This window comes from Scomber japonicus, chromosome 12, assembly GCF_027409825.1.
Source record: "Scomber japonicus isolate fScoJap1 chromosome 12, fScoJap1.pri, whole genome shotgun sequence".
In the NCBI taxonomy this organism is placed as follows: domain Eukaryota; kingdom Metazoa; phylum Chordata; class Actinopteri; order Scombriformes; family Scombridae; genus Scomber; species Scomber japonicus.
In genome coordinates, this window is record NC_070589.1 from 14,391,996 (window position 1) to 14,413,881 (window position 21,886).

The following is a 21,886-nucleotide window of genomic DNA, read 5'->3' on the forward strand; positions in this document are numbered from 1 at the left end:
GGAGCAGTTTTATCAAGTCTTAAACATTAGTCATGTGACATCACCTGGAGGTTATACATCTTTTTTTACAGAAAGCTTGCGTTAGGGGCAGTAGTTGTGGTTGAATGACATGAGCAGGCAAATGAAAGATATCGTTGAGGTATTTAGTTATTGGTTATTGGTTATATAAGTGTAGGAACATCTGTACATTTTGGAGACTGACCTGTAGAAGGACCTGAAATTCTGCAAATCATTATCTCTGTTGCACTGATTGACCATTTTTCTTTAAATCTGTATTTTTATGTAAGCGTGATACTAAATTGTGGGACGTTAACCTGGATGTTGTATTTGGATGTTGATGTACTACTTGTATCATCTATTCATCACAATGTAAATATAACATTTGTAAAATAGGAATGGAAGATCTCACTTTGCTTTCAGTGATCACAAAAGGAAAATGTTTTACACACATATTGGCGTGGTGGTCCACAAGATATGAGTGCATTGTGTACACGCTGCAACATGTGGCATTTATGCTTATCATAAGATCTTTCTCTTTTTAGAGTCATCACGTGAACTTCCTTTAGCAGCACTTTTAGTTAAAATGATCAATTTTGAACACAAGAAAATAGTTATAGTCAGATTACATAGAAATCTGATGAAGCTCATAACCTTTTTTCTCACATCACCCTAACAGCAAACTTTCCACTTCTGCAGGCAAGCTGTTTGCTTCCCAGAGGAAAGTACCCTTTAAATTTTGGTGATTCATGATGACCTGTTATGTAGTACTGTTTTGAAGTCAGATCCAGAACCAACAGTAAAACTCTAAATAGTTTAAAAATCAGGAAGATGTTCATTTAACCCAACACATTTGTACTCTGAGTTGTAATAATTCATAGCAGCTTTTGAGAGCTTCCAACAGACGTTTAGTCATATTTCTTTAATTCAGTGAATCACTGTTGTCTCCTCTTACGCTTGATTACTCGTAACAACCGAGAAGTGTCCTAACTTCCCATGCAGTAGCTGATCTCACCTGTCCATACACAGTGATGTCAGCATGGCTATCCTGCTTGATGATGTCACTGGGTCATTCCTGTCCGGTTGAGTAACACAATATCACCCCCTGGCTTCTCTGGTGAGTGTGCGTGAGTGTTTTTAGACGCAGAGTGTGTGAGAGATGGATTTAGGTATCTGTGGCAGTCATCCTTGTTGCTAACTGATTTACTGTGTCTGACACGCTATAGGCTTGTGTGTGTGTGTGTCTCTCTCTCTCTGTGTGTGTGTGTGTGTGTGTGTGTGTGTGTGTATGTGTGTGTGAAGGGCTTTATATAGCCACAGTTATCCAGGAAGAAGGAATGCCCTGGATGCCAGTGACCATATTTGAACAGTGTGTCTGCTGCAGACAGACTGCGCACACTGAGTGCAAACCCGTAACTTTGACACACTCAAATACTCACCTCCCCTTCATCTTTGCGCTCTATGCATGTGTGTGTGTGTCTGCTTTGCGTTGCAGTTACACTGGATCACCACTATCAGGCAATGCAATACCTTGTGGAGTAGTGACAGCGGGGCTATGCCTTCAGCTGACTTTTACTGACTCACAGCGAGCAAACTTCTCTCTCTCTTTCCAGCACTTTCTGGTTTCTTCTCTCTGACAATCTCTTCTGCTGACTGACAACATCCACTCTGACCCTGTCGAGGAAACTACTCCGCCTCACTTTATTTCTTATCCTTCACTCGCTCTGTGTTCTTCGGTGACTGAATACTTTTGGGTCCCAGTGGCGTTGGCTGAGCGTGCACACTTTTGGGGAAGAGTGAGTGTGTGTGTGTTGTGTTTGTGTGTGTGTTCGTGTGCGAGTGAGTCAGTATGCCATGTCGTCTCCCGGCTCGTCGTTTGTGCAGATAAAGCATGAGGACCTGCTCTTCTATGAGAACTGTGGAGGAGGCAGCTTTGGGAGCGTCTATAGAGCACTCTGGATATCCCAGGACAAGGAAGTGGCTGTGAAAAAGCTTTTGAAGATTGACAAAGAGGTAGGAGGGAGACACATGCACATGCACACAGATACACACTGCTGCAGAAGACATATATTTCAGAGGCGCACACAAGCATAATAATAAGATCCAACATTGTTATCATTTAATGTTTCTCCTCTGAGGCAGGTTACTGCTCCAAACTTCAACATGACTTAGTTTCACTAATCTCCCAGATTCTCCTCCACCATTGAAAATGTGTTTATCTTAAACATACCTCTCCTCGTCCCCCTCCTCCTCCCACTCTTTTGTGGATGAAGCAGATATTCATGCCAGCACTCCCTTGTTCCTCCCATTGTATGTTAGGACGAGGTGTGTGGTCATGTTGGCTTTATGCATTGCAGTGCAGGCCGAATGGTTCTCCATGAGTGTGACCTCAACAGTAATCCAAACATAATTTCCTTCCATGTTATTAATACTAGAGTGGCATAGGTTCATGACCCAGAGTCAGGAAACTGTTAGAAGTTAAAGTGACCTGTGGGTGAGTGGGGGTACAACCTTATTGTTGTGGCAACAGCTTTAAACATTGTAATGTAAAGCATGCACAGATAAATACAAAGACAATTCAAAAGTACTGAAGAAAAAGTGCTGAGTTTAAGGATAAAATGTACTGTGTCAAATGTGTTAACCACTGTACTTAAAACTGCAGAGGTAACAGACACTGATTTGTTGACTTATTTCTCTCACACAGACTTTCTCACATCCACACACAAACACATGCAGGGCGGGTGGGCTGGCAGACATGCATAAAAAATGTGTGTACATTTCATTTGTAAATACTAGTTGACGGATCATGGGAGAACTGCAATGTAGTGTATCTTTCTAAGCCGGTCACACAAGTCTTATTTATTTCTGCAACTTGTAACATAAAGGGGAGCTGTTTATGAACTAATCTGAGATCTTTGCACCAACACCACATTCACACATGGAAAAACCAATTGTGCAAAAACAATGTGGAGGAAACAATGGGGATAAAAGTGAAACAACTTTTTAGTGAGAAAATATTTTGTTTTTGAATTGCATTTATTTTGTACATTTTTTTTCTTCAAATTATTGGTTAGTTATTGTGTTGCTTGGCAACAGTTACATATTCCACATACAGAGAGGGTATGACCTATATGTCAGTTCAGATTAATGGCATGTTTGTCACAGCGGTGTGGAAGGTCTTTGTTTGAGGACCTTAGGTCAGGCATCCTGAAGACGCTGTTAGAAATAACTTCACAATTAAATAACTATTCAAAGTCCTGCACTTTTACACTCACAACACATTCAGAAAGATTTACATTTTATTTTCTCACAGGTCATGTTTCGTTGTCAGTGTCACATTGTAAACTATTAATAAAGTTGTTCATATCTCTGTGTTTCTCTCTCTGTCTCTTGGCTCGCCTCCTTGTCCAGGCTGAGATTCTCAGTGTCCTGAGTCATAAGAACATCATTCAGTTTTATGGAGCCGTGCTGGAATCTCCCAACTATGGCATTGTCACAGGTCAGACCCCACGTGTGTGTGTGTTAGTGCTTGTGTGTGTTTGTGAGATTCATGTATCCCCTCTGATGTCCTCATAGGAACATAAAGTTTAATCCCTAACTTCATTCAGATAAGACTTATCTTATGAAAAAATGCTCTAAATATTATGAATTATGTTCTTTTCTTAGGGGTTAAGGCTTGGTGGCTATAAGTAACATTAGGTTAAAGCCAGGTCATGGTTTAAGGTGAGGCATGAAGGGGTCAGGGTCCGGACAGATTGCCCTCTCATATGAAACTACATAAGTGCGTGTCTGTATATGAGCTTCACTAGTGTGTATTTGATCCTAAACCTACAGACTCTTAGCACATGCTCAGATGGTTTTGGACCAGAGTTTATGTGTGTGTTTTGAAGTATCGGTGTATACTCTGAGAGCTGGTTCTTGTGGTGTTTCCTGGCAGGACATTTGTAACTGAGACCAGCATGTTTGGACGTTGTTGTAATCCTGAATGGGGTCATATGGTTAAGATAAAGCACCGACACACCACTACAGACAATTCTCATTGCAGCTGAGTCTAAGCAAGTCACACTCAGTATAAATAAAACAGTAAAACAGTAGGCATGGAGAAGAATTGTTCAGGAGGTAGATGTTTGATTTTGGAGTGCAATGTAATTGTTAGCAATTTGCAAATGGTAGGAGCCATTTTTAGGGACAGATTTTTCTTGTTCTACTCAAAATGCTCATTTGATTGGCTAGTATATTCTTCTTTAAATACTCTTGTAAATCTCAAAGAAATAAATGGGAAAAGCTTAGAAGATTTTAATCTTAATCTGTGTGGAGTTAGTCATTTTTCTCAAAACATGAATTGGTATAGAATATAACTGCACTGCAAATGTCCAGGCAAGTAAAAACATTGGATAAGGCTCATTTGATTTCACTTGTTTACAATGTTTATAATCACTTGTTAAAAAGGTCAGTCATGTAAAACAGACTTTGAACAAGTGGAGTGATATCTTCTGCAGCTGCACTGTTGTTTCAGGAGGCAGGTTTTATAGATCCTAAGAATAAGTCTCAAAATGTACTGTTTAAAATATTTGTGTATGTCTAACTGTGTATGTATATAACATGACATCAGTGCACTGAAACAGTAATTTTAATAATTATAATTTAATATTTATAAATACCTATAAATGAAAAACATAGAACAAAAATGTACATAGATATTAAACTTCAATTAAGATATGCATAGTATGTTGCCTATATAACAAAAAAAATTGATGTATTGTGTATATATATACATATAGGCTACATATATATCAGCACATACTGGACAACAAATACGCCAATACTGATATATTGTTGATAAGCCAATATCGGCTGATAATATTGACTGACTGATATGATCGGGCTCTGATGAATACATATTGTCCTCCTGTCATGACTATAATGACCATTGTTTGTGTGTGTGTGTGTGTGTGTTACAGAATATGCTAGTGGAGGGTCTCTATATGAGTACCTTTCCAGTGAGCAGAGTGAGGAGATGGACATGGAGCAGATCATGACATGGGCCATACAGATAGCCAAAGGTAATAATGATAAAATGTGTAAAGACTGAATCAGTCTGGTATCTGGTTTTTATTATAAACTTTTAATATGGATGTACATGAGATTAAATAAAAGAAGGATTATTCTTTGTACAGAAGTCATCCTGTTGCACAGATTATAGCTAGATTATGGCGTGCAGGTGGGCGAGTGGTTAGAGCGCATGCCATATACGCAGCCGACCCCGGTTCGAATCCCGATCGGAGGTCCTTTGCTGCATGTCACCCCCCCCCCCTCTCTCCCATGTTTCCTGTTGATCTACTGATGAATAAAGGCGTCTATGCCAGTAAAATCTTTAAAAAAAAAAATTATAGCTAGATTATGCCTTCAATTGTAGTCCAGGCAGCTCCCAATAAAATAAATAATTAAGAAATTAAACAACAAAATAAATAACTGAATGAAAGTCAGTTATTGACCCTCATTTTCTGTCCAGGGATTCATTACCTCCATGCAGAAGCTCCAGTCAAAGTCATCCACAGAGACCTCAAGTCACGGAACGGTAACTCCTGATCTAAACCATAGTCTGATCTGTTTGTTTACTACTACTGTACTTACAGTAAACATGTACATGGGATCATTGGCTCTCTTTACTGTTTGTCTGTTAGCCATATTTAGTACCATTTACTATCACACAGCTTTTGACTGCTTCTCTCGTTCCCAGTGGTCATGACTGCAGACAAAGTACTGAAGGTTTGTAGATCTTGTACGGTACACCACATACTGGCATTGTTCTTTGGGTTCAGGTACACGGGTTATGTTTGAGTTTCTTCACTTTTCTCTCCTTTTCTGTTGGTATTCCAGATTTGTGACTTTGGGGCTTCCAAGTTCTTGTCCCATACCACCCACATGACGGTGGTGGGCACTTTCCCCTGGATGGCTCCTGAAGTCATACAGAGCCTGCCTGTGTCAGAGACTTGTGACACCTACTCCTATGGTGTGGTGGGTTGGTTTCTAATGTATAAATGTCTTGTAAGACCACTAATAGACTACTAATAGATCCTTTTTGATGTTACATCTCGGTTTTTAAAACAGAAATGTAATATCAGAAACTGCTAATTACTCAAAGCTGGCATCACATACTTGTCCAAATAGTATTCCTTTTACTTATTCAAACAGTTTCTGATTTTACATCCTAATTTTGCAAATGTATTTTATTAAGGAAAAGTTCTTGTATGACTGCTTTATTTAGACAACATTCAGCATTTGAGAAGTTTGGCTTCTATTCTTGCATTAGAAAGGACAAAGTTTTGGTATTTTAAAGTATAGAAACTCTGGTATCAGCAGCAGTGTTGGGAATACTGTTACTGTAATTCTACTACTTTTTGCAGTAACTAGTAGTATAACTGATTAAGGCAATTACAATTACTGAAATTGAAATGGTCTCTTCACTTGTTACTTTGTCTTAACGTTATATGAAAGTAGTTGACAACTGCAGAGGACAGCGGAGAAACACACACACACACACACACACACACACACACACACACAAGACACATCTTCTGACTCCACTGTGTCTAAGAGCTGTGTTGTAAAGTCCACATCATTGTAGGCAACATGTGGTAAAACATTAGCCTTGTCTCTGGAGTTACAACATTATATATTACAAATAATTCCTGTTACTGAACTTACGCTGCTATTCCTGGTTTGAGTTATGGATCTACTGTAAAACCTGGAGTGGAGTTTTTTATGTTTGTGAAACTGGGATGAACTGGACTGACTTGATTTTATATGTAGTCATTTGTAAAGTAATTCAAAATCCATAAAAAACAGACCCCCAAAATATGTTACATCAAGGTATTTATGTTTGTCTGAATGAAACAGTGCAGTCTGTTCTGTATCTAGGTGCTGTGGGAGATGCTGACTCGGGAAGTTCCTTTCAAAGGTTTTGAAGGGCTGCAGGTTGCGTGGCTGGTGGTGGAAAAACAAGAGGTACACACACAAACACACACACACGAGCACACCTTTCTGAACACATTGTAAACTTGCAGACCCACTAGAGTTTGAGAAGGCTGGAGGAACAATGCGATGCTCTCATGGTTTCCACTGTGAGCTGGTGAGGCTGAGGCTGGGTATTTTTAGGCCTGATGTCAGTTCGCTGCTCTTGTAAGGCAGTGGAGCTCGGCCAGACAAGCCCCCCCCCCCCCCCCCCCCCCCTTAGGCTAAAGCCTTTACGAGAGAGACACAGAGAGAGAGGGGTAAAGAAGAAAGATTGCAGTGATAGGAAGGTTGATTCAGGAGGTTTATGGGAGGTGGGGGATGATGGTTATACTGTGTATTTGTCAGTTATTGACGTGCTTGAATTCCCCTCAACAGCCGCACACACTCTCAGACACACACACACACAGGGGGCCAACAAACAACTCAGAGAACATGAATCCTGCGTAGCTGTTGGCTAATCTCCAAATACTCTCCCTAAATAACTCTCTCTCTCTCTTTCCCAGTCTCCCTCTGATTTTCCTCTCCATTGCTATACTTCTCTTCCTGACCCTCTTACATGCCCTCTCTCCACTCAGTCGGTGATATTTTAGGATTAATCCCCAGAGAAAACAGTTTCCATTAACTGCACTGTACTATGGAGCTGTCTGGGCTCATTCAGACCCTTGGTGCTGCCATGGGATCTTTTTTATGGAGAGCCATTATCTCAGTGGCATGGTGTGGCTCTGTGTTGTTGCTACATGTTACAGAAAGGCAAATATTTACACCATTAACAGATTGACCACAATATACATGTTAAGTTTTTATATACACAAAACTGTTTTGTTAAAACATCCCCGTCTCATAATGTTATGTCTGAACACCATCAGGATTTACCCATATTTGAATCAGAATGATATGGCAGATGCAGGGCATTTGTTTATGTTGTCAGACCATTGTCAATCAAACTTGATCGAACCACACTGCACATCCCGATGAAGCATATTAGCTGAGGTTTGGGGTGTCAAAACCTTTAAAATCATGGCTAAACATGTTGTTAGCCATACTATTGTGCCATGAATATTTGTGGACATTCATGTTGTCCAGAGGCTGAAGCCTAATGACTTTGGTGATCCTCTCACTTCTTGACAGCTTGACATTTTTGGTGCACAGTGAAATGTTTTGACAAATGCTAGATATTAAATATGCATGAAATTTGGTGCATATATGTTTTCCTCAGGATGAATAACTTTGAGCAACTTTTAATATGGTACCATCATCACGTCACATTTAAATTGGTCATAGATTGATTATTTTGGTAATTTGATCCTTGTCTTAGTTATCTGCATAACTAATGACGTTCCCATCAGTCTCAGCTGTACCTTGTGTTTACTACTAACAAGCAAATGTTAGCAAGCTTACATGCCACACTAAGATGGTGAACACGGTAAACATTACATCTGCTAAACATCTGCATGTTAGCTTGCTGATTTTTGTCACAATGCTACCGTACAGCCTCATAGAACTGCTAGCATGGCTGCAAACTTCTTTTTTAAGAAGCTTGCAACTAATTCCCCTCACTATTTTCTGGGGGCCCACAGTGAGGTCATTAAATGATAAAAAGCCACAAAAATTCAACTGAAAAAAATACTTAGATAAGGAAAAACAACATCTAACAAATGTTTTTTTCCCCACACATTTTTGATTGCTTCGTTAACAATTTATCAGTTATCAGTTGCCATTTAATTTTGTCCATCGACAGATCCAGATTACTCTAGTTGATTATCTAGTAGATTTAATGCCCTAGAGAAAAATGTAAAATTTACAGACATGTTATTTTCTCTTGTTAAATAGATTAAATTACTTTAAAAAACAAGATGGCCTTCCTGACAAAAAGTAAAGGCCTCTGTGTGTGTTTGTGTGTATCTTGGTATCTAGAGGCTGACTATCCCCACCAGCTGTCCAGCAAGTTTTGCAGAGCTGATGAGGAAATGTTGGCAAGCAGACCCAAAGGTAAACCCGTGGTATCACGGATACAAATAGGAATTTATTATTTATATTATTATATTATTATTTATTAAACATTTCTTGTGGCTCACTTGTTGTATTGAAAGTCTTGTGTACACACGTGCTTACAGGAGCGTCCGCAGTTTAAGCAGGTGATGGTAACCCTGGAGACCATGGCCAACGACAGCAGGCTACCGGACCAGTGTAACTCCTTCCTACACAACAAGGACCAGTGGAGGTACACATACACGCACACAATGCAAATGCAAAGAAAGTACTGAGTGTATCTGCATTGCGTCTGAGCATGAAATGTCTTCTGTCATTTTCTAAGAGTAGATATTGAAAGTCTTTCTTTATTGTCAGAATGACAAATATAATCTATGGTTCACTGTACTCCATATAAAACTCAATATGCATAGTCACACGTGCCAGCACACACACACATACATACACACAGCTCTGTGGACTCTAAAGCTCAGGAGAGAAGCTGAATGTGTGACCCTGTACTCTACTTCAGTCTATAATAAGCTCTCTGGAAAGTGTCCATGGAAGAGATTCCTATACTCCTCCACTCTGCCCTCACTCCACTACGGGGAGAAAGACAGAGAGGTGGGAGTAGGAGGGGGGCTGGGGAGAGGTAAAGGCAGAAATCAAGTACGAGCTGAAGACGACAAGTTCAGGGTGGAACAGAAATGTATTAGGTGCATGTGAAATCGAAAACACTGAGCAAGAGAGAAACGGACAGGGCAGCGGGAAACGAGAGTGGACAGATGACAGGGGTGAGATGGGGAGAGAGAGAGAGAGAGAGAGGTGGGGGATGGAGCAGAGGAGAGAAGGTGCGAGATTCTGTGCATATTTAACATGAGTACAGCGAGGCAATCAATTCTGAGTGAAGTTTTGTGTACGGGTGGAAAAAGTTGAACAAGGAAAGGGGGAGGAAAGAAGGGGGTGGGTGGAGTCAGTGAGGGAGGTGAAGGGGCGGGATGAATGAATAGGGAGGTATGGAAGGAACACAGGAGGAGGTATGGCTGTGCGTCAGATCCCTGGCTATATTTAGTTGCTGTGAGAGTTGATTGTGTTTGTGAATGCGGCTTCATGTACTGTCACTCAGTCCCCACAGAGACCTCTTGTGGTAGAAGACGGTACTACAGCTGGACACATTTTACACTGATGACAAGTTATATTTTTGTCTTTAGGAAATAGAAGGAGAAAACTATGTCATCTAGTCTGATATAGGAAAAAAGAATATTTAAAATATAATAATTTCATAATAATTCAAATATTTAAGTAATAATTGGTAGCTATAACCAAATTCATAATGTGTAGTGTATTCAGTATACATACGTTACATAATTTATATTTAGAAAATCTTGATTTGAGGGTGTTGTTCATGTGCAGCACTTTTTAATAAATTAAAAATTAAATTAAATTAAATTAAAACAAATTGAGATTGTGAGACAGCTCCAGAATAATCTACCAAAAAACTCCCAAAAAAACCATAACACAGTGTTACAGTTTAATTGGTGCTCCAAGGCTGCAGGCAGAATTTTTTATCCTTCAAAACTGAATTTATTAAAATGAGATGTTATAAAAAAACAAATAAACAAAAACAAAAGTCAAGGAAAAATGTCATTTTAATTGACTCAGTTTTGAGTTTGTATGTATTAAGGAATTTGGGACACAGGACTTGTTAGATTTGCAGAATTCAAGCAAGAAAAGATGGCTTAGCCTTGACTATGAATTTTCTTTCCAAACAAATAAAATAAAATAGATAAAAAATGATTGCAGCTTCACACATGATTATGTGCACAATAAATAAGACTAAAGTAAAGGCGTAAAGGAGTCTGTTTAGCACATGTACTGTATGGACCAATGTCATGGACCAAAGCAGTGAAGGCACAAGGAAACACAGGTTTGAAGTTCAACACTTTCCCAATGAAGATGCAGAGTCATACCGCCCTTTAAAAAAAGAGGTCAACAAAACATACTACTGAAAAACAAGGCCTAGAAAACAAGATGTTTACTCAACTAACAGACCTAACAGAATCAGACATGAGAGAAACATATACTGTATACTGGCTAATCGAGCCAATAAACACAAGCAGGGAAGACAACATGGATAATAACTAAAACTCAACACAAACCCTAACAACCTCCCCCACGCTGTCAGGGCTCTTTTCTGGTCCCTAGCTTGGGCCTCTGCATACAACTAAGGCTCTACTCTCAGCCCCATCTTTTATCAGACCAGCAGCCAACTAACTCAAAGGCAAAGATAAATTAATTTAAACAACTTAACCTAAACTAGTAATATGACAAAACAATGTAAATTAAATGTGCATGCTTCATCTAGAAAACCAGTGTATTGTCAAAACAATTGCTCAACCAAACAAACTGTGTTTTATGTCATGTATGTGACTGCAATAGAAAGTAAGTGAACATGTGGTAATGATGTGGGTTCACTGTTTGAAACATTCAGCCCTTAATTGTGTGGCTGTGGGCATGGCCATCACAACACTAGGTAATTTTCATTTTATTCTGTCTGAACAGCTTTTTGAAATAGAACCTGTCATTTATTCTGTGCTGGCCACATCTGCATGGAAAAAGTCACAACAGATCACTGATTGCTGTCTGTATTAATACTCCAGGTGTGAAATAGAGTCGACCCTGGAGCGCCTTCGGAAGCTGGAGAGGGAGCTTTACTCCAAGGAGAAGGAACTGGAGGAGAGGGAGAGGAGGCTCAAACTGTGGGAGGAGAGGCTGATGGAGAGGTCCAATATGACTCCCAGTCCAACCTCCCTACTCATGGAGCGCTCAAACATCTCACCAGTGAGTAGAAGTAGAACAGAGTAAAGAAAATCTGTGCAGCACAGATAAAACATTTTTGTGATTTGTTCTAATCTTTTCTTGGCTTTTCTGTCTCTGACCTCATCAGTTCTTCACACCGATGTCCATTGGTTCCTCCGGCTCTTTCTTCCGCTCGGACTCCAACAGTGCAACAGTCAGCAGTGCTGGTGTCAGCTCTCTTCTCCGCACTCTCAGCAACGGAGAAACTGAAAGGGGAAGCAGTACAGTGCTGGACAGGGGGATGGGCTCTCTCGACGGCGGGAGGCTGCACGCCATGCTCCGAGGGTTGCAGGGGAGGTTCGGAGAGGATGACGAGGAAGAAGAGGGAACCCTGGAGGAGAAAGGTTGGGGGCAGAGGGAGAGAGATAGTGACAGTGGGAGTATGGAGGGAGGAAGGGTGCAGGTGACACTCAGGAGCTTCCCAGGTGGTGTGGTGGAGAGGGAGGAGAGGACGTGGGAGGAGGGGGACAGAGAGAGAGGAGGGATGCAGAGGAGCAGGGTGACCACCATAGTCCGAGGCTTCTCGGGTGGGTTCGGAGAAGCTGAGGGGGAGAGGGAGAAAGAGGCAGGATGGGAGATTGAAAAAGTTGGGGATGAGAGAGGGATGGAGGGGATGTTCAAAGGTCTGCATGGGAGTTTGGGCGGCTTGGGGGACATGATGTCCTTAGACATAGATGAAATGGGGGATATGGAGAGACTAGGTGACATGGACATGAACATGAACATGGGTGACCTGGGCGTCATGAAGGTTGTAGGCCACGGTGTAGGTCATGGTGTCAGGAGTGAGGTGGGTGTCAGGGGCCGCAGGAGTGACATGGGAGTTGTAGTCCAGGGAGTCAGAGGTGACGTCAGTGAGGCCGTGAGCCAAAAGATAAGAGGTGAAATGGGCGTCATTGGTCAGTCAGGGGTGCAGGTGAGCATGCGGGCTTCATCCAATCAGAACTCTGTGAAGAGCTGCAGTGTGCGACATGGAACCAAAATCAACATGGCTACTGCGGCCATGGACATGATGGAGCTCGATTGGTCTGACAGCGACTAGAAGACACATTAGCACACACAGACGCACAGAAGACACACACAGAGGCCAAACTAGAAAGATCGACTTGTTCGCACATACAGTATCTGAGCTACAGTATGTGCATTAGAATCTCCAGTTGAAAAATAGCTGATTATACACACATTTCTCTTGTTAAAATATTCTTTTTTTTTATTGAAGCAATGAATACTACAAATGCGTACTGTGAAGTGGGAAGGAGCAACGAGACAATTAGAGGTTGTCTTGTCATGTAGTCAGAATGACTTCACCTGTGTAATTTAATGTGCTATTAAAACTGCTGCATAACATACTGTAAGAGGTACAAGTGTTACAAAAATAACACACTTGAATGCCGCTCTAACGAGGCAGCACTGTCTGATATTTTTCTCCTGCTTATATCTTGTAGTTTGCAGATTTGATTTGTTCAAAACAAGCTTTGACGTTATCAGTTCTAACTGTGATCTAGTGTGTGAATTTTTGGCATTTTTTTTTCTCTGTATATTTTATCCTTTTTCAATAAAAAGAAAAGAAACTGATTACATTCCTGTGATTTTGCTCTACTAGAGTCCCTCCATCCTCCTATTTATGTATACTAGTGCAGTGCCTGTGCAAAATCTGTTTTTGAGTGTGTTTTTACTGCAAAGTCAGACATCCCAACTCTCCCGCATATTGATAGCAGCTCCCTGACGCCCGCAAACGAGATCCAGTCTCCCGGAATCTGGAGCGTGCAAGCAAGAGTGCGTGCTAGAGAGTGACTGCGCGTGTATGTGTGTGTGTGCGACTATTAATGTAGCATGTGTGAGAGCAAAGCGTCCTGATAGCTCTGTGTTGCCGCTTATCAGAGCTGTGTGCTTCTCTTACCGATAGATTTATCTATGTGTTTTACATTTCTAATCCAAACAACGTCAAACTTGACACTGTACTTAATTGTGCCCGTAGCAAGACACCTGTCACGTTTGAAATCAATCAGATGAACGGTTTGAGAGATATGCGAATAACAGACAGACAGACAGACACACAGACAGACAGACAGACGTTCCTGTTATTTATAGATAGATATTATGTTATGAGAGCTTAGAACACACCTTATACACCTAATCCATGGTAACAAATGGTACACACCTGTCTTCCCAACATGCCCCAGTAACCTACTGGTTAAAATGCATGCCATATAACTGTAAGACCCAGAGTTCAAATCCAGCTGCAGACTTTGTTACATATCACTCCCCATCACTCTCTCCCTTTACTCATCGCTCCACTGTTCCTATAATAAAATCATAAATACACCTAAAAATATATATATTTAAAGAAAAGAAGATTCCTCTAAACCTCTAAATCTTGATCCATAAATCTCTTCCTCACACGCTGAGCAGCAGAGCCACTCCTGCCAGGACCCACTTGGCAGGCCGCTCCCTGGTTTTGAGGCTGAAAGTCCATACGTATGTGGGTCCTCTGATCTTGGTCTTGTAGAGTGGACACTCATAGATATTCCTTGTCTCATGGCGGTCGTTGGGCACAGCTCTGACAGAGATGACAGGCATGGATGGGGTCAGATCCTTAAGACGGGCCTCCGTGATCACCCCAGCCTGGGTGTCCCACCGCGCACCTGTGGAGGGACACAGGTAAAAAGGAGTGGGAAGATGATCATCATGTTAAAGAAGAAGGCTCTGGTTGAGTTCAGGGTAAAATCAATTAATGCTGCATCTACTACTAGGCTGACTACCTTCCATGTAAAGTCCATATACATATGCTCCTTCTCTGGCAGGCTGGTTGAACTCCTCCTTAAATTTCTTGGTCACATCCACTGTCAGGTGCACTTTATCCAGGGGCCACTCGTTCTTACGGGCCAGAGACTGCATCACCGCTGGAAAGCAAGGACATGACAAAAAAGATTAACAATGAGTGAAAAACAAACACGTGTGCTTGTGTATACCTGTAATGCAACAATGTGTTACCTGTGAGGAAAGACTGGGGGTTAAAAAGTCCCGACAGCCAGACAACACTGGGCAGAGACAGGTCCTGAGTCCAGCTGTCCAGCTCTTTACAACGCTGCAACACATCATTATACCTGACACACACACACACACACACACACACAGGAGGAAGACAGAGGAAGATGTTAATATACTGTAAACATGACATCATTACAACACATCAGAGCTGGGAGACACAGATGATGTTAATATCACAATATTCACAAGTATATTTCATTACATAACAATAAATAATATATATAAAATAATAAAATTAATGTTAATGGTGCAATGAAGTGTGTTCTGCTATACTGATAATCATGGTGTACAGTAAATATCAAAATATGGTCACAGACAATTGCACCAAATGTTGATATATAAAAATAATCCAGTGTTTTACACAATGAATAGTAATACAGTACAGTAACTGTATTCGCTGCTAGTCCCTCATACACAAAATATAACAAAACAAAAAGTAATAAATTATATTCTTACATTTCTTCATATGGAGAAACTCCACACTTACAGACATAGTGACACACACACAAACGCACCATATAGCCAGGCTGTAGGTAGAGGGGTAGGCCAGCTTGGTCCAGGTATCAGGCACATTGTCAAAGAACAAAGATGTCTGCAGTTTCTCCATCTCTGAGGAAATTGCTAGTTCCCCCTTTGACCGAGAAAATATATTATATTATCACAGCGACACCTATTCAAAGTGCCACAGTTAACAATTTAACATCATTGAATTATTAGTGCACTGGCAGCTGCTTCATGTTACACCTTTTGACAGAAATCTGCAGGGTGAGTTTCTGTGGTGCCAATAGAGACTACCTAGTTACAAAACAAGAAGCCTTTTGATCCTCTGAGCTTCTGTTTTTAGAGTTTCCTTGCTGAATGGAGGGATATGTGAGCATACAAAAAATAACATGAATGGCATTCTTAATTTTGAGGAACACATAAATTAAAACCAGCACTGCTTGTAAGCTATCAATTGTCTCACAGCCAGTCTCACTTGTGTACAGTAGTCACACCAAGGTATGCCATATATTAAAATGATAGTGTCTACATGTTCAGGGCTGCACTGCACAAACACACACACATACATAAAGGTATAAGCATACTTTGAGTCCCAGGTCAAGCTCCTTGAGTGAGCGCCGTATCTCAGAGATGAGTGTATTCATGCGCTCACACTCCTGGAAGCAGACCAGGATGTACGGGGACCGTTCAGCTGTCTTGGATGTGATGTCGGACATATTGTACTCCTCTGGTAACTTCTCCAACACCTCATCTAAAATAGTTTTCACCTGAGGGTTGATGGATCCATTAATCAATAAAAGCATAGGAAAGACATTTTCTACAGTTAACTACATTCAGTGATGAGCTCCTCTCTACTGTTTCTCTAAAAGTTAAGAGTTGTCTAAAACGGCTGCCATTGTGAATGATTCTAACATTTTGTCGTTAGAGGAGCTTGTATGAGTAAATGCGTTGGTCACTATATTAATGTGTTTGCCAGCTTCAGTCTGAAGTCAGAAATAACTGAACATGTAGGTGTCGCTACCTTCTCCTCCAGGGTCTGCGAGGCTCCCTCCCCCATCACAGCATCAGGAGACTGAAGCTCCAGCAGGGTGTGGAAAAGGTTATCCGATGTCACAGTCAGGAACTCAATTTCTGCGTTGGGATGCAACCCATAATGCACTGGGCTCTCATGGGGCAGCATCTCATCTATAAAATCATGGTAGCCCTGAACATTTGGGGAGGTAAATACTTAATGATATCCATTCATTATTGTCATTTAGTCATAAAATATGTACATATAACACCAGTTAGTTCAACAATAGGACGGTTTGACTGTGAAGATCAAATTGCTTCAGGAAGTGTTTCCTCAAATGGTATCTACTTTTAGTTACCTGGTAGTCCAGGTTGGAGGGAACGACAAAACCTGGAGCCAATGAAAGTTTCCGGTCAAACTGTGGGAAGGAAAGAAGTAATGAATGAATGAATAAAGGAAAAATGTAGCTTCAGATTTTAAACACTGTAAAAAACCCACTAGATTATTACATCACAGATAGCCAGAATTGCTGGAACTGGTATGTGTGGTTGCCAGAACCTAATGCCAGTATATTTTGACTAGCTTGCATGGCAGTCTCCGGAGAAAAACTAGACAAATTGCTGCCAACTGCAGCTGATTCTGAGCCCAAATGGCTCAAACCCACACTCCAAAAGATTCTGGCAACCATATACTGTGTGTACCAGTTCATGCTTGGTCCTCTGAGTGCTGAGTGTGCGCAGACACTAACCAAATTGGCAAGAATTACATTCACATGTTTTTCTCTTTGTTGTTCTGTTTCATGAACACACATGTACAAACCTGGTTTGGCTGCATGTATTCCTCCAGGTATGTTCTGCAGAGCCTTCTGTCCCAGTCATCAGTGATGTGTCCTCCATACATGATCTCCCCAAACAGATACCTCAAGTCCTCCCAGGGCACCTTCATCATCATAATCATCATAATAATAACAGTTATTTACATTTATCCTCTTTAATCAACATGCTATGTCACAATGCTAACTGTCACCCCTGACAAACACTCACATGCACTTCTCTCCCCGTCCTGCACTAACTCATCCACTCACAACAACACATCTCACCTGTGCATTCGCCTCCAGGTAGTTATAGAGGACATTCACTGATATGGTGAGGTCTCCAGTGTTGAAGGGATACTTCCGGTTCCAACCCTGAGGTCCGAACTTCCTCCTCTGTGCCACACAAGCATGGAAGTAACAGAGAGAGAACAGGATGGTCTTAAACTCCTGCTCACGACTACACTTGTCCAGGATGTCCTGGAGAGGGAAAGAAATAAATAAATTAATGAATCATAAATTTGCAAGAACTATCAGTACAACGCAGGCAGCAGAGACACTGACCTGGTCAAAGTTATCCAGAGCAGCGTGCAAATTGGCATGCATGCCTGTAGGAGGTTCGTTGGTGATCTTGATGGCATTTTCCAGAATTCCCTGAGCAAAACATGTAACATCAAAATATTCAAACTGTATTACTGCCACTGTTTAACTAACTAAGAACTTTAGCGAACATTACAAAAGGAAAGATACCTGGGGACCTACATCCTCTATATATCTCTGGGCTTGATACTATACTGCAATGTGATAACCTTATTGTACTGCATGTACCTGCGGGATAATGTGTTCCTGCGGTGTTGGCGCTGGCTCAGCGCTCATAAAAACTCTGTAGTCGGGATGACTGCCTTCACAGCAGCGCTCCAGGAGCTTTTCAAGTGAACCGAGCCAACGACCAACCAGGTGGATGTTCTAGAGATGAATGGAAACAAAATCCATTTTAGTACAGAGTCTGACAGTGTGAAATATGATAATAAATATTATTCATACATAGTAGTCATGTATTGAAGTAGAAAAACAGAAAACAGAGTAATGACAGAGTGGGATAAACATTCATGTTTAAATTCAGTTTAAAATTATAATTACTTTTGTGAACTGCAATCAATTTCTCATTGCAGGGATTTGCATTCAGTCCAATGTTTTGATCTCATGTTAAACCATTTGTTCTTTCTATCTAAATAACCCATCTTTCAAGTAACCAGACCTGCAATATAACCCAATGTCCCTCCTTGGCAGCCTTCTCCATGGCAACTTCAGCCACGGCTTCCTGGCCCTGGCCCAAGGACACGTTGTGAAGCTTGCCAAGGTCGATTGTGAAACCCAGCTTCCTTCCTGGCAACACAAAGGACTCAATATTCTGTCTTTTGTAATTTACAATGCTCCAAACTCACCTTGTACTGTAATAATACCAATGTGGTCATATTCTGACTAAATCTCTTACATCTCCTAATATTTCTTGTTCATTATATTTCACTGCTTAAAACTTTCCTTAACTTGCACTCAATGCATTGTGTCTGCATTATGTAGCAGTGGGACAGCTTTTTAAAAACATCACTTTTCATGCATAATATCTTTCCATGAAAACACACTAAAGTAAAATGAGTATTGTATCTGCATGCAGTCTGTACATATGTGCAGTACCGAGTGATTCCACATCTTTTAGTGGGTCCACTCCAGGGGAGAGGATGAAGAACACAGGAGAGGATGGACCACTTTCTCTGAAGGACTTTGCAAACTCTGTCTTCCGGCCCTCTGTATATTTTACACCAAGCTTCTCCTCCACAAAGTTCCTGAAGGAGCCAGCAGTGGTATTAGTAGACAGCAGACAAAGCAGGAAAAAGACAGGGTTTACAAAAGTGGGGTAGAAAACCTGGACCTAAATATCCAACACTGACAGTGCAAAATCAGAAAAAGAGCCAAACATCATTTAATTAGTCAGATTTTCTACTTTCAAATTTTGTATGCGCTTTATGCATTTGTTTCAGAGGACAATGATGTAAAAATTGATATACAGTAAAAGGAAGTGTTAATATATAAACAACACAAGCAACACAATAAGGAAAAAGGTTATTGACCTAACAGCATAGGTCATACGGTCAGGTCTCAGAGCTCTCATCATGATCAGTTTCTGCAGGGAGCTTTTCCCCTTCCACTCCTGAGGAAACTTCTCCTTCTCTGGACACTCTGACTCTACCATCTTCTTCCAGCGCTTAGGAGAGCCTTCGATATCCCGGTCCAGACCACGAAACTCATCAGTGAAACTCATCACCTGAGTAAAGACAAGGCACAGCAGGCGGTGGTGATTGACAGTATCACTTACCGCTGTGAGTCAGAGAAAAAATAAAATCCTGAGTGAAAGTGCATGAGTATGTGTGTGTGTGTGTGTGTGTGTGTGTACCTTGATGGCACTCCATGCTGGGTTGGAGAGAAAGTCGAGGGGGCTGATATAACTGTGGTCAATGTTAAACCGTAGCAGGAAGTCCAGCTCTCGCACGTCAATCTCCTTACTCATCAGGAGCAACTGAAGAGAGGGATTACATTGTCAGAGAAAGACACAGTCTCCTTCACACACACACACACACACACACACACACACACACACACACACACACACACACACACACACACACACACACACACCTGGAAGGCCAGCTGTGCGGTAAAGGTGAGCTTGTCTCCCTCAAATAGACCCCTGCTGATGTAATTGAAGGTGGAGTAGGTAACACAGTCAATGAGCGTGTTCACTCTGCTCTGCACGTCCTCACAGGCCTCTGACACCTCCACTGCCTTGTGGAAAACCCCATTAAAGGCCTGAGAATGAAAGAGAGAGTGGAAAATCAATGCATAAATGTCTGCTTATCTGCAATGGATAAAGGACATTAAATGACATCCCATTCAATGGAAGATGAGTGATGTGTAACAACTGTAACAGCTATAACAGAGCATGTGATAAAGAAGTATGCAAATCAGTCACTGTATTATGTGCATATTCAGATTAATATAATATTAATAACAAATTACCAAAGCTTGACTTTGAAGTTAAGACCTACTCTTGATTGCTCCATTTAATTTCCCACATGGTTAAAAATTCCCTTTACAGAAGCATCCCATGTCTTAGTATAATAATCTTTAGACATTTTAAACACAAGTTAAATGATTTTTTCTGCTTGTTTCTAATCCGTTATGTCAGATCTTAGACTGTGAATCTGTTCCAGCATTTAATGCTCCTCACTTTCCCGTCTGGTTACCTTGAGGCTGAACTGGTACATGGAGTTAATCTTGTTGAGATCATTCATAATAAAATAGAGCAGAGATGCTCTGACAGCAACAGGGCGGTAGTGTTCTCTGGCTTCATTTATCTTGACCTCGTTAACCTTAGCTTCCAGGACCTGAGAGTGAGTGAAAAACAGAGACACAGAGAGAGATGGAACAGAAGGAGAGAAGGTGCAAAGGCAAGCACGAACGAATAAATGAACGGTCCATACAAGGAAATATAGAGGGAATATTTTGGAGGGCGAGAGAGGTAAAAACGTGTGACTCCACTAAAATAATTAGACATGTACATTCACCCAGTTACCTTCATCTCTATCTCAGCAGCAGTGTGCTTAGTGGTTTCAAGCTTCTCCACCAGCACGTTGTCACCCAGGAAGTTACTCTCTGCTGCAGAAAGCCTGGTCAGCAGCTCATCCTCCAGAAGCTTCAGTTCAATCTTAAACATGTTCTGCTGTTTAGTCAGTTCACTCTGCAGAGAGTTTACACAAACATACTGTATCATTACACCTCGGAAGTGACCGTACAACACAGTATTTTACAGTTTATAAGTTTTTTTAAGTTATTTTACTTTTATAAGTCAATAAAAGTGAGCAAAAACACATTATCAGCACTGTTAGGATAAAACAGATTCTGAAAAAAAAGAACAGTCAGAAGAATCAAAAACAATAGCCTGTCAATCAACTGTAAAGCATTTTTGGCTAAATTGAACTGTTTGAAAGGTGCTACATAAATAAAGTTTGATTAAATGAATAACAAATCTCCCTACCTTGAGGTACTCAAGGTCGGGCCTCTCCTGGTTGACCACCTGGGCCAGGAGCTGGTCCTCCAGTCCATCTCTTGTCACAGTAAAATTGATAAGCGTAGTCTGTGCTTGAATCTCTGGCTTGTAGTGAGGATTAGCCAACTTAGTGTGGAGGATCAGTCTGAAGCGTGGGTGGAAGAAACACTCCTTGTCCCCAACCTTTATACAACTGTGAGAGTTCAGGACAGAGCGTAAAAATGTGAGGAAACAGCTAACAACCAAGAACAACAGAACTTTAGTGTGCTCACATGGTCACACTTGTCTGTGTTGTTACCTGCCCTTCTTGATAGTATGTCGTCCCAATAGAGGGTCAATAACAGGGTCAATGGTCTCCTCAAGGTTTTCTATGAGGACAGTTTCCCCTGCCACAACAGCTTGTTCTATCACATCCACGTAGCTGAAGCAAAAAGTCAAGTTTATTATTTTTTTTTAAATCATTAAAATAAAATAAAAAAACACATTCACACAGAATGTTACAGAGAGATTAAAAGCGGCATTTCAGGGCCCTAGCACTTTCACTTTGAAAATACTTTATCACTGTTTG

General features: G+C 41.1%; 2 protein-coding genes across 2 annotated transcripts in view; one reads left to right on the forward strand and one right to left on the reverse strand.

Moving 5' to 3' along the window:
* The first annotated feature begins 1,848 nt into the window (after nucleotides 1-1,848).
* Nucleotides 1,849-13,404, forward strand: LOC128369613 (mitogen-activated protein kinase kinase kinase 20-like). Its single transcript, XM_053330691.1, has 11 exons — nucleotides 1,849-2,010; nucleotides 3,409-3,496; nucleotides 4,959-5,060; nucleotides 5,510-5,575; nucleotides 5,738-5,766; nucleotides 5,878-6,015; nucleotides 6,919-7,005; nucleotides 8,929-9,003; nucleotides 9,129-9,235; nucleotides 11,643-11,823; nucleotides 11,930-13,404. Exons 1-11 carry the CDS (start codon nucleotides 1,852-1,854, stop codon nucleotides 12,878-12,880), a joined length of 1,983 nt encoding a protein of 660 aa, XP_053186666.1. The 5' UTR covers nucleotides 1,849-1,851; the 3' UTR covers nucleotides 12,881-13,404.
* An 831-nt stretch (nucleotides 13,405-14,235) lies between these two features.
* Nucleotides 14,236-21,886, reverse strand: part of dnah9l (dynein, axonemal, heavy polypeptide 9 like) — a 37,903-nt gene continuing 30,252 nt past the window's right edge. Inside the window, exons 73-92 of the mRNA XM_053330692.1 lie at nucleotides 21,617-21,739; nucleotides 21,307-21,511; nucleotides 20,845-21,009; nucleotides 20,516-20,656; nucleotides 19,908-20,078; nucleotides 19,666-19,788; nucleotides 19,343-19,536; nucleotides 18,909-19,057; nucleotides 18,472-18,599; nucleotides 18,042-18,179; nucleotides 17,778-17,867; nucleotides 17,502-17,693; nucleotides 17,222-17,341; nucleotides 16,761-16,820; nucleotides 16,412-16,594; nucleotides 15,975-16,157; nucleotides 15,405-15,520; nucleotides 14,833-14,945; nucleotides 14,601-14,741; nucleotides 14,236-14,483 (exon numbers count right to left, since the gene is read on the reverse strand). Coding sequence (XP_053186667.1) covers nucleotides 14,236-14,483; nucleotides 14,601-14,741; nucleotides 14,833-14,945; nucleotides 15,405-15,520; nucleotides 15,975-16,157; nucleotides 16,412-16,594; nucleotides 16,761-16,820; nucleotides 17,222-17,341; nucleotides 17,502-17,693; nucleotides 17,778-17,867; nucleotides 18,042-18,179; nucleotides 18,472-18,599; nucleotides 18,909-19,057; nucleotides 19,343-19,536; nucleotides 19,666-19,788; nucleotides 19,908-20,078; nucleotides 20,516-20,656; nucleotides 20,845-21,009; nucleotides 21,307-21,511; nucleotides 21,617-21,739 — 2,983 coding nt within the window. The remainder of the gene's footprint in view (nucleotides 14,484-14,600; nucleotides 14,742-14,832; nucleotides 14,946-15,404; nucleotides 15,521-15,974; nucleotides 16,158-16,411; nucleotides 16,595-16,760; nucleotides 16,821-17,221; nucleotides 17,342-17,501; nucleotides 17,694-17,777; nucleotides 17,868-18,041; nucleotides 18,180-18,471; nucleotides 18,600-18,908; nucleotides 19,058-19,342; nucleotides 19,537-19,665; nucleotides 19,789-19,907; nucleotides 20,079-20,515; nucleotides 20,657-20,844; nucleotides 21,010-21,306; nucleotides 21,512-21,616; nucleotides 21,740-21,886) is intronic.